General features: G+C 33.5%; 1 protein-coding gene across 1 annotated transcript in view; it reads right to left on the reverse strand.

Annotated features, from left to right (window-relative positions):
* Window positions 1–13,626, reverse strand: part of LOC108905918 (potassium voltage-gated channel subfamily H member 6) — a 306,966-nt gene that overhangs the window by 142,545 nt on the left and 150,795 nt on the right. Inside the window, exon 8 of the mRNA XM_023456077.1 lies at window positions 6,528–6,608. Within this exon, the coding sequence (XP_023311845.1) occupies window positions 6,528–6,608 (81 nt within the window). The remainder of the gene's footprint in view (window positions 1–6,527; window positions 6,609–13,626) is intronic.

Here is a 13,626-nt window from a genome sequence, read left to right on the forward strand (position 1 = left end):
ACCTAAAAGAAATAAATGCGTGAGCAGGGGCGGCGGAGGGTTGGTTTGGGGGGGTTGAAATTGTATCATTGGGATTTCTGGCGAAAGTTGACGTCAAACAAAAAAGTATCTAATATAAAAGTCGTAGATTATGCAAAAATCTACAACTTCTGTAGAGGTCATTTTTTAAAATAACCTCAAAATTTCCGAGAAAAATGCGAAGAACAGTTTTTTTTCTGATTTTTTGTTTTTATTTCTCATTTCCGCAAAAATAATTTAATTTTAACGAAAATTGGTGAAAGTATAGCTTTCTCTGTCTTAAATAACCTCAATTTTTTTAAAATAAAAAAATCAAGAAGTTTCTGAGATATTTTTTATTGGCCTTGACCTTTTTTTCGGCCTGAAACATATTTTTTTCAAAGAAAAATTCTACTTAAAAAAATCATCGTACAGCGTTCTGCCGGTAATCATTTTTTTCGTTTTAACATATACTTTTTGGTGAAATAAAAAAATCTGTAATCACAGTTCACAAACATACTCAAAAATGCAATAAAAAAATTAAAAATGACTTGCAACAATGAATTTTTCAGTTATTCTTGGTAATTTGTTTAAATTAAAAAATATTCAAAAACTGATTACACCATTCAATTCTACGGAAAAAAATAAGAAAAAAAACTGTGTCTCATTGTTTGACCCATTAACTTTATTTTTGTACAGTACAGTTACAGTAAACATCTAAGTCGAATTACAAATGCTCAAATAATAAATTATCTCTGGGCAATTTGAGATTTCAGCAATACAAAGTATTAACAGCAAAGTCTACTGCTGATGCGAAATCCAAAAATCCGAAATATTGCAAAATTGTTTTACTTTTTTTCTGGTTTTATTTGAAAATTAATTTTAAATAAATTGCATATTACATTGCCACTTTTTTCGCTCTATCCAATGAATGGCATCAACATTTTTGCAATCCGACGTTTCGTCTTCGAGGGTCCATCATCAGATTAATTTTTTTACATATATCGCTGCTCTCTTTATGACAAAATCTAGTCATTTTTAATTCTGTATTAGATGATATTAGTGTTGTAATCACTTAAAAAGGTTTTTAGCTATCATTAAAAAATTTTTCTAAGTACGGCTCTGAACGCTTTCAAAATACCCGTATCTATTGGAGGAGAGAGAGAGAGAGAGAGGAGATAATAAAAGTCAATACAGCACAAAATATCCAACAATTTTTTAATCCATAATTTAAAAAGTTGTACCTAATAAAAAAATAATACGAATTCATTAAATATTTTATTATTTCTAATTAGTATTGCTAATAGTAGTAAAAAATTGTTGGATATTTTGTGCGGTATTGACTTTTATACTGTTATGACTTCATCCAATAGATATTTTGAAAGCGTTCAGAGCCGTACTCAGGAAAAATTTTAAATTATAGCTAAATCAAGCTAAAAACACTTTTTAAGCGATTACAATAGTAATATCCTCTAATTCAGAATTAAAAATGACTAGATTTTGTCATAAAAATAGCAGCGACGTATTTAAAAAAAATTTAACCCGATGATGGCCCCTCGAAGATGAAACGTCGGATTGCAAAAATGTTGACGCCACTGTATAGAGCGAAAAAAGTGGCATTGTAAATATGTAATTTATTTTAAAATTCGTTTGCAAATAAAGCCAGAAAAAATTAAACAATTTTGTAAAATTTCGGGTTTTTCCAGATATCTCCGGAACTACCCGGAATTTTAAAACTTTCTAAACAGCATATTGTTAGGTATAAAAAAAACAGAACTTTTCTCTAATATGAGCCACCCCGTATCTCTTACCGCTTCCTAGATCCTAATGCCTATCCCATACTTATCTTGGACACACTGTATATCTATGAATTCATCAAACTTTAAAAAAGAAATAAGTACACTAATTGATCCTACGGAAAAAAAAATATTATTTATTTTATTTATTCACTATTCGACTTATGTTTATAGCAATACTGTACAAAAATAATTTTGGGTCAAACAATCAGACAGTTTTTTTGTATTTTTTCCGTACAATTGAATGGTGTAATCAGTTTTTTATATATTTTTTAATTCAAACAAATTATCAACAATTACTGAAAAATTCATTGCTGCAAGTAATTTTTTACATTTTTGCATTTTTGAGCATGTTTTTGAACTGTGATTACAAATTTTTTTATTTCACCAAAAAGTATGTCAAAACGAAAAAATGGTTACCGGCAGAACTCTGTACGATGATTTTTTTAAGTAGAATTTTTGTTTGAAAAAAAGGTGTTTCAGGCCGAAAAAAACGAATATTTCAAAAACTTCTTGATTTTTTTATCTAAAAAAATTTGAGGTTATTTAAGACAGAGAAAGGTCAAGTTTCGTCAAAATTAAAATATTTTTGCGGAAATGAGAAATAAAAAACTATAAATTTTTCTTGGAAATTTTGAGGTAATGTTAAAAAATGACCTCTACAAAAGTAGTAGATTTTTGCATGATCTATGACTTTAGTATTCGATACTTTTTTGTCTGACGTCAACTTTCGCCAGAAATCCCAAAGATACAATTTTTCATCACTTTTCCACCCCCCAAATCAACCCTCCGCCGCCCCTGCTCACGCATTTATTTTATTTAGGTTTATTATAAGTCCTTTTACTATTTCCACTTATAAAAGTTCAGGTAACAATTTTCTTTTTTACCCTCTAAATGAGTTATTTTGATCGGTCTATTATTATAAATAGATATTTTATTAATAAAACCATTATTATTATTAAGCTGCTTAAATTATAGAGATTATAGAGATACCTGAGACTCGATAAAACGGTTCTCCCCATATTAGGGGTAATTTCTAGTGGCAAAAAACGACATGGCGCCCAACGTGGGGCTCGAACATTTGAAAGTCCTAGGAAATATGGAATAATACGACAACATATTACGTGTTCATTAGAAAAATTACGGTTTGGTTTACCACACACCTGTAACCTGTAACCACAACCTGTATAAAGTTCAATAACGTCATAAGAAAGTTCTAGTTGGTAACCAGATAATGAAAAAGTTAGGGTGTTGTTATTAATAACGGATAACCCAGTACAACGGGAAATAACTTGTTACATTTTTAAATATGGCACGTTTCCAAGCGCTTTCATCCAGCCAAATCGGCGAGCTGAATTGAAACATCTCCCCGCCCATGGCACGCTATGATTCATTGCAGCAGCAAGGGTAAAAAATCCATAATGTAAATACCGCCAAGAAATTTCTAAATGGTTCAAGGTTTCTCCAATTATTGCTGTGGATTATTATTACGAGTACACCACTTTGATATTTGTTTCTCGGTATTCAAAGTGTGTCAGGTTCGGCGGCGAGGGTCGACTTTCGTTCGATTTCCTTTAATATTGGAAAACAATTAAAGCTGTTCAAGTCAACTTTTATTTGTACCGTATGATGCACGAATACTTCCCGCTGGGAGCGCTCTGATGATCATAGATATTTAGAACAACAAATTCGAAGGTATCACTTTCATTCACACAAGCTATCGCCTTGGGTATCCACGTCTGTGCATGCTGCCAGAAGCAAGAGTTAGTCTTGAATTATTTGCGCAAAGTTTTCTAGGCGTTTCTACAGTTTTTATTCAATAAAGCGAGATATTTTGTGATAGCTTTTTTCATGTTTAAATCCATTGTATTGTAGACATACAGGGTGTTTTCAAAAAAGATACCATAAGTTCAGGAGCCCATAGAACATAGAAGATAATAGGATTGTTTTTGAGATAAAGGACGTCAAAGACGATTTTAGCAGAACCTAATAACATTGACATTTTTTGCAAAAACGGGTAAAATTTGATTTTAAAAAATTTTTGACAATGCGTACCACAAACGCAAAAGACGATAGATCCGTGGTCTATAGGAAAAAATCTTATTATTTATGTATTATCAGTCCCTGAATTTATGGTAATGTTTTATAAAACACCCTGTACATATTTTTAAACAACTACAATTGTTCATTGTTGTCAGGATAGTAACTTCCATAGATATGGCAGAATTGAAAGTATAGATGTAATAATAGTTGTTTATTGTATAAGTGTTTTAAATAGCATTTATCCACGAAATAATGTTTAATCGCGAGAACGAAATTCGAGCGTTTAATATTCTTAAGTGGATAAAAGGCAATTAAATCACGAATGCAATACAACGTTTTATCCATAGTCACATCACAATCATATTTGTGGAGTCAGAATTACTGGAATTTAATAAAAAAATATTCCCACGACTCGATATTTCTTACTAGTACTCAATGAAAGTAAGTAAGTTTTGTTATCCCTACTGACTGGTTGCTGTGGTACGTTGTTTATTATCAATTATTTAATAAACAGTTCTATCTGAATTTGGTAAAAATTTATGAAAGTAACTGTGTATTCGATGTTGAAGGCTACTATAAAGGTCTACAAAAATATAGATATTGGAAAATATAACAAGCGCACTGCTTATTTGAAGAGTGAATCGAGAGGATACAAAGTAAAAAAGCTGCAGTATTGGAAAGAGCACATATTGAATATCTCTTTACCTTTTACATGTTGTTAGGTATATATACAGGGTGTGGCGTCTTTAATGCAGAAAATTAAAAACCTAGACTCTTGACAATAAATGAAATAAAATAATATATGCTGCCATAAGGCCATAATTATGAGGATTGAGTATCAAAAATATTTTCCAAAAAATTACAAGAAGTGACAAAATGTTAATGCCGGTCCTGTTTAATATAGCGCAAAAACACTGACCTAGTCCGCACTCCGCACGGCACCTGTGGAGTGTCAGTTACTGTCAGTGTCAGTACGCGGGTGAATTGCTGCTAAGTTGTGTCAAAAAGATCGCGCTTCTACTGTTTAGACGTTAAGTGTTTATTAAAGACGTTTCTTATTTTTTATTTTTTATGTTATTGTTTTAACTAAATCGGCAATGGATAACGAGGACAACAATAATACGTTTACTAATATTGAACGATAGCGGTAAGTTTGCATCTTTTTTGTTTGTCGTGATCCAACCTATCACTTGCTAAAATAATAGTAGTCTTTTCTGTAACACCATGTACTTTATTTCTACAAACCTCTTGTCTGGGATTGCACATTATCATTTACAGTGAAATAACTAATTGAATTTTATGTTTATTTTTCCTTTTAATTAAAACGAGAGGATTGTATTAAACTGGCCAAAATTATTTATTATTGCATTAAAACATTTTATCTCTTTTGTGTGTATTTCATACATTTTAATTTGGCAACACTGATTTGCGCAAAGGCTTGACTCTCTGTTAAGTTCGGTTCGGCAAGCGTGCGCTGATGTTAATCGAATGGCATGACATTTTTTGACCAGGACCGTACTAAGATTTATTTCTTCGCTACAAAATTGAAGTTCAATTTTCTTGACAAAACGTGGATATATGAATTTCTTATATAAGGCTTTTTTATTGCATATATTCCTAGGAATCTGCATTTTATTTTTTCTGCACTAAAGACGCCACACCCTGTATAGTAAACTTTGAGAATTATTTTAGGTTGCACCAATAATGAGGGGTTTCTGGTGCCTGTCGTTGCTGCGAATTGACATATTTGAAAATTAGTGATGTACAGGACGTTGATAATGGAAATCCAGAAGCATATACTGACCATTGTATGAGGCGCACTTCAACAGCTTTATTGGTCAATAAAGGTGCTGATCTTACCACCACCACACGGCATGGTGGATGGAAGAGTTCCTCTGTAGCGGAAAGTTATGTTAAGGTGTCTATATCTAACAACCTTGATTCTGCAAGGAAAATCCAAGGAAAATATAGCTGTTCCTTACAAGAAGAGACATCCGTAGCTTGTGCAAATTTTTCACAAACTTCAGCAGATGTTATGCGTTTCCAAAAATGATGGGCCACAATGTTACAAGGGTTGTTATTAACGGAAAGGAAGTTAAATGTGATAAAGTAAAAAACGAAATGTCTATTACTATAAATGTAAATGTTAATAAGCAGATAAATTAAATTTGATTTATTATAGGTTTATTATTTTTTCATTGGGTATTCTACTAGTGAAATAAAGTTACTTTCTTCTACTAGTGGATAAAGTATCACTTTAGACTGTTCATATGTGTGGATAAAAGTCCGATTATAAGGTGATTGTGGATAAAAGTTTTTTATTTGGAATTTAATAATCATATAATTTATTATCTTTAATTTAGATCTAACAAATCTCAATAAACAAAGACTTAAATAAAACAAGAAGACAATCACAACAAGACAATCACTTGCGTTGTTTGTTATCTGTGGTTTTGTTCTAGAATTTGAGTTACTTGAGTCAGTTTAACACATTTAAAAGTAACACAAAAATCGATGCTTTTATGGAAAATGTGGTACTTTCTGCCGCTTGGTATTTAATTTTCCAAGACTCAAACATATTGGTCTTAAAAACATCCTTACGCTTTCAGTAGACTTTCTTCTTATATTTCAGTTTTAGTGCATGTTTATACGTTTTTCCATGTGGAAAACAAGGAGGTAAAAACGACTTACCTGTGCGACTTTTTCACCCATTTTGGGAGTGTGAATACCACTTTGGAAGTACTTCGCTGAACCATTGTCTTGGAACGAGAACTGGAAAAAAACTTTTGGTGAATTTACTGTAACTACTTTCATTTCACTTAAATTAGTCTACATTGTGTTATATGTAAGACGGGTTCTTCCATGGCTGCGATAATACCAACAATACAATATGTTTCAAATAAAAGTGGCACACGGTTGTACGGGGTCTCATTTCTTTTGGGAGTTTCCTGATTTCAATTTTTTCAATGTGCATTATTGTATTTCTTAATTGCTCTTTAAATATAAGGCTTACTTTTAATGGAAAATTGATGAGATACATAAATTTTATTTCAAATACATTTTTGTGTCGTTGATATCACAGAGCTATGGAAAATATCGTCTTAAGTGGACCTGTATAAATTTGTGCCAAAAATATGAACAAACCATAACAAGAACTAAAAATAGTTTTTAATATTAAAGGTGAATATCATAAACTACTAGCATATTCTTAATACTATATAAAACCAGTCACTTGATGTATATGAATAATATAAAAATATAGGTATACATCTACACAAACCCAAGGCTGTTAAAAACAACAAAAATAATGTCGGAATGCATAGGTATGAAGTTCGGAATATGTAAATGTAAGACATTCAATTTAGAAAAAGAAAAATGGAAACATGAATAAAGCGAGGAAGTACTTCACAACGAAAAAATTTTTCAAGTGGAAAAACATGAATAATATTATGATTTAATCAAAAAAACAATTGGACCATGCCAGAACAAAACGAGATCTTGAGCAGCAATACATAAAGAGATTGTGCCCGTACCTCAAGTCAAAATTAAAGTAGAAAAACCTGTTTGAAAATAATAAAATGGTCGGAAACAGACTTAGACAATATTAACATATTAACCAGAACACCATTAGTAAACTACACCCCAACTTTTATAGAGAAGAGAAGTGTGCATGTGTAACAAACAGATAAAATCCTTAAGATCTTATTCCAAAGAACACGCATTATATAGGGCCATAGTAAAAATAGATAAGAATTGCACACCTCTAAACATATCGACGCAAGAACAATCTTTCGTCTTCAATCCAACAGAACAGAAGAAAATAAATTGGTTGTCGCAACCGCTTTATGGACACTATAATAATGTCAATCAGGAACAGACAGTAAACAAACTGTATGTTTGTATAATTCTTACAGAAATATTTTTTAACCGAATTTTAAACGTTCAAGTCAAAAATCTCGCGCGCGACGAGCGCGACGGTCACGCGCATGCGCGGGCTCTGTGCTCCTCCCGCGTGCAGGCCGTTTATTAACGTTAACTTTACTGCTGCTAGCGCGTTTATTACATGAGCTATCAATGTAAAACTTTTTAGAAATAAAAGTTTAACCCTTTCCTTAACTGCCTCTAAAATCCCGATCCGATACGTCCAATAGTAAATTAACGATTAACGTTATAAAAAAAGGCTATCTTAGAAACAAAGAGACTTAGGGTAATTTCTCTCTCTTTTTTAATTAGCGAAAAAATAAGCTCTATTTAATGCAAAAAGAGCGAATTCCCGAGCGGCTTTTGCCTGACTCTGGGACAATTCGTCTATAACGCTGTTTTGCACGACCTACTTTGTTAGTTGTACAGGGCTACTTAATTTCAACTTTTTGAAAATTTTCTTTTTCGATACGTTTCTTTGGATCAATCAGAACCTAATATTACATTAACAATATTAACGATATTAACTTATAAAATTAACGTTCAATAATTAAACAATTAGTTGCAAAAAACCCAACGAAATTAACTGTTGGGTAATGTAATAAATATTATTACTATTATAAATATAAATGAAAACTTTCTACTCAAAAAATAAAAATAGCTAGAAATAAATCACCAAAAATCGATTAAATTATTCAGGGAGAAATAGACAATATATTCAGTGAGCCCGCTCTAGCAAAACCAACAAACAGGCTGTGAAAGAGGGAAACAAAACACAATCACTTGTTGATTAGCATAAATTGAAGGAACGCACAAATAATATTTGCAACATCCTGCAGAACTTTCTTTCTATCTCTCATCATAACCGAGATGCATGTCCATAGGTATGGCACAAGAGACACACTGCATAACCATTCTTTTTAAATGGTAAACACTACAAAAACACTTTCACAAACCTTTGACGAATCACTGGAATCGTACAAGAGCTGGGATTCAAAACTTTTTTCCCTGGACGCGTCATTCTCATAGACAAAAGACACTTGCACCATCTCGACTCACTTGTTTCTGTCACAGCACATTTTTCACGAGTACACGCAGTTAAAACGAAGTATTACCGAAAGTCGGGAATAGTAGCAGTGTATCAGTTTTTCGTATAGAGGCGTAGGAACAGTCTATTCGTCGAAGGTAGTGGATGCGTATCGCTGGACGGGTTCGAGGGGTGAGATGGATGTTCTGGCGTCAACTTGACGCCGAGACCGCCACTATAGAGACTATAAAAGCAGGAGGAGACGTGTAAAAAGGGAATTAAAATTGACGGGGCTTTAATGCAACGATGATGAAGGCACGTTCCAGTTTTTTTCTTAGATATGTCAAATTCAAGGCAATGCGAATAAAAATTGCGTGTCATTTACTATGCTGAAGGTATTAGAAGAGATATCTACGCGGCTGTGATCATCTGTCTTTGTGAAATTGGAACGGTAGTCATTAGATTGTTGATGAAGGGTTGCTCGTGTCGATTATAGGCCAAATGGTAGAGCAATAACTTCATTTACCTCCATAAAACAGTATATTGACGAAATGCCAAAATTAAATCCACTTTTCATGTAACAAATTTTACAGTAAATTGCTCAATCCGCTTTATTGGTGGCAACTTTTTACACCGTTCAGTCAAATTTAACGATGTCAACTTGTGGAATAAAAACAAGTTATGATAAAAGCAAAATGTAAACCTAATTTTCTTATAACACATATTACAACTGCAATAACAAACGCTTTTTATATACTCCCACTATAGTAAATGGACTATTAATACATTGTTTTTAAGAAGGTAAGTGAATTTTGCCGTAGAAGTGGAAGTTGCTAATGTAGTGAGGTAACTTACCTCCCGTTGAGCGATTTCGAGTTATACATAAATGCATATTTTATGAACAAATAAATAGAAATATTTGATGAACATTACATTTTATTAATTATTATGAATGCATATTTATAGTAATTGTACAGTTACATTTAGTAACATTTATAAAATCTGGATAATTATTCCCCTCGCGTTTACTAATTGTCACATTTTTCTCGAAATGATTTGACAGCTCACCGGAGGCCCAATATTATCTGACTGATCCATTAAAACAGCATGATTCAACGTACTACTAGAACCTGTTGTTGAAGTGTCATTGGAAAGAATCCTGTTGGCTATTTCATTTTTGTTATCTACTTAAACTGTCAGTAACATAACTTTCTGCAATTGTGGCTCATTTCCACCCACCATATCTCTTGATTGCTAATACATCAACTCCTGTATTAGCCAGTAACGTTGCCGATGTTCTTCGGACTGAATGGCCTATATGTTTCAGGATGTTCTAGTTTCAAAAATTGTGCAATCTCATTAGGATTCATAGAAAGGGTATTCTTGCCGACTGGTTGGATGTAACATCTACCTGCTTGATAGAGCATAAACAAGTGTGATATTTCAGTTTTAATTTCCAATCTAATCTTGATATATTTCTTGAGAATTCTAGGTGAGAAACAGAACCCAGACCAGAAGTAATTGTAAACGTACGTAACATACCATTTTTAGGATCTGGAATTGTAACTACGATAATGCCACCGAATTTTAGAAATTGACGTTGTTCAAAGTAAGTTTGCATAAGTCATCAGAACGGCACGCTCCTGCAATGCCAAAGACCGTCATTACCTTCATTAGCAAATATCTGTTATCGGGTGCATGAACGAAAAAATCGTTGACTTGTTCTCTTGTAAAAAACGTTTGACTTTTTAAGTGTATAGCCGTCATTCTTACGTTTCAAATATGCTCTCAGCTTGGGGTATTTTGATATATTCACTCCACAAACATGCTTTCAGAAAGACTAGTATTTTTATTCTGGCACCTTTCTTTGACATTTCTATATGCTCGTCCGTAGCGTTCTTTCGACTTCTCTGGCAATAAAAATTCGTAGACAGCATTTGCTGCACTTTCCATTTGAAAATCACTCATTTACAAATAAAAATTCAAAACAAGCAAAATTGCAACTTTTATGTATCTAGCTTTGTTTATTAGGCGGTTTTACTTCATTTCCAAGAAACAAAAAAAAGATAACCCGCAGAAAATAAACGTTATTTAAAAAAGAGAAATTACAATTTAAGAAACAGAAAAAATATATATTTTCAATTTAATAACTATAAAAACAGTACACCAAAGCTACAGAAAAATAAAATTGTGTAACATGTGTTAAAAAACATTTTGAATATGAACACATTTGAAAATTTGCATGAACATCAATTTGATAATTTCCCTAACAATTGTAATCATTTAATAGAACTTGTAAGGGCTGTATGTGAAAAATATATTGATGTGAGAATAAATCATGAAGTCAAAATATTTATTTCAGTAAAATCTACGAAAAGAAAAATATTAAATAAACTTGCATTACTTAAAGGACAATAAATATATTTAAATTATTTTGTAGGTTTATTTATTATAAGCAAGACATTAAAATAAATTTTCTGAATTCCAAACTTGAAAAATGAATATTTGTCATAAGTGTAAAAATATTGCTTAATCCGGACCTATTCAAAGAATGTACCGCACATTCTTTCTTCTGATTACCTCGCACACTCCACTTCCCCGCAATTTGCATTCACTGGTACCCGTGTATTGGAATTAGATACAGCTAGTCTAGGTGGTCTATGCATAACTTTTGTCCTTACCATTTTTTGTTATACGTACAGAAAGGTAAAAGAGGCAAATAGGGAAGAATGAATATTATCTTTACGATTGATGATCTGTCATTAATGTAAAGTTGTCACTATGGATATCCATTTTATAATAAACTGGATGTATGTCATGAATCAATTGTGTGCAGTGTATGGACTTGCAGAAGTTGTGACATCTGTCTCCATAAGATATCGAAGTCCGTCTGGAGCCCAGAAAGATAAATGATGGATATACAGAATATCCACAGCAGCCAGTTATAGGATGTTCATGAGATGATTGTGTGCTATTTGTACGATGAATCGTTCCAGGATTCCAGGTGGTTTTAAATGGTCTCCTATTGCTTCTCTATAAAATCTTGCCCACAATCCTCTTTCCATCACTAGAATGCTGGTATTACTCAGTTCCATTAGTGCCTACTGATCTGATGATCCCGCTGCCTGATGATCTGATGATGATCTACCTGCCTACTGATTTTTCTACATTAATATTTTTCAAGTGGCACTTACGACGATTGTAACTGTAACAGTTATCTTCGACGCGAGCGTCTTTTGTTGTTCACTACATTGTCGATATTTCTCGTATATCCCAAACGGATTCACAGTCCATGGCGTTTGTATCAGCGATTATATTTAGCGCGTTGAATCACATCGGCCTATTTCCCGCCAAACAACAAAGACCGTTCGAATCGAGTCACTCGCGACGGAATAAAGACACTCGGCAAGGCCTTTCTGTCACCACCACCAATTCTACACCACAAGGAATTAATAAATCGTCGCGATAGCGCTCGGAAAGCAATCGAAAGTGTGGCAAAATCACAAACTTACTCTGCGGTCAAGTGGGCGCGCGTCCTGGTTCGTCAGTATTCCGTGTAAGAACATTTGAATGTCCGCGGACGGCGGATGCTGCGAATCCTCTGCCAGTCGGACGTGACTGACTCTTCGGAGGAGGCGTTCCTGTGTTTAAAAATAGAGGTTCATAGAAGAGCAATCTGGTGTTGACAACCAGATGCGTTTTCAGTTTTCAGTTATTTTTTCAGGCGAGTGGCGACTCGCCGCTTGTTTGGGAGAATATGATTAATTCTCAAGGCCTGCTGGGTTTTATTTTTAATTTCGTTTCGTGTGAGTGCGGCGTGTAGGTGGGGTATGTTCGTGGATTTGAGAGAATGACTGGCTGCGTCGACCCGTGTTCAGTTACTTCGCATAGCAAAATTCAATTGTTAAGCGAATATACAGCAAATTAGTTTATTGTCTAGGACCTAGGTAGGAGCCATTCTGCACATAATCTCTGTACGGAAACCAATTTACAGGTAAAAGAGATTTTGGTACATTAGTCAATTTAATAGTTCGTGTCAACTAAGAACCATTGCTGCATCCTTATGACGCTTTCACACTTGCCGGGTTCAGTCGTCCGGTTTCATTGAAAAGAACAGGACGTGTCAATTATTTTTTTAAATATTTGTACTCAACTATGTTTGTTCGCTAGAAGTAGATATAGCATTCTTTATATCACTGCTTGAATCCAGACCTGCCCAGTAGGACAAAACTTTAGAATTTTCATATTTTTTGGATATTTTTCATTTTTTTTTTATTGCGACATCAGCAGTAGCCAAGCCACATAATTGCAATGCGTCTACGATCCATCTCTTGTCGTGATAAAAATGCAACTGAGACTAATAACTAATAATATCGGCCAAACCGTTTTGGAAATTAAATTATGTGTGAAAGAGCCAGCCGGATCTGGATAGCCGGATCCGGTTAGCCGGTCGGGCTAGTGTGCAACGAGGCTTAGGCTATCTCACATTTATTTTCTAAGAATTACCTGCCTAAGGGCACGTGCCAGTGGTTTTGGTCATGATTGAGGCTATTAATGGATTGGGGCGATTTAATTACACCGAAAAATATCCTTAATGCAGGAAAATATACTTAAATGTACAATGAGGTTTTTCTAAATATTCTTGGAAATGATTTAAAAAAATAGTCCAGGAAAATAAGCTGGGAAATAACCATTTCGCGACTTTTTGTTTCGGCAAGCGCTATAGATGCTAAATATTGTGTACAATAACATATTAGTTTCCACAGTCATAAAAATGGGGGGAAGATTGTTTACAGGGTGGTTAATTGTATAATTTTTTCGCAAATTCACGTTTTTCGCTTA

This window comes from Anoplophora glabripennis, unplaced genomic scaffold (genome assembly GCF_000390285.2).
Source record: "Anoplophora glabripennis isolate ALB-LARVAE unplaced genomic scaffold, Agla_2.0 scaffold255, whole genome shotgun sequence".
NCBI classification, from domain to species: domain Eukaryota; kingdom Metazoa; phylum Arthropoda; class Insecta; order Coleoptera; family Cerambycidae; genus Anoplophora; species Anoplophora glabripennis.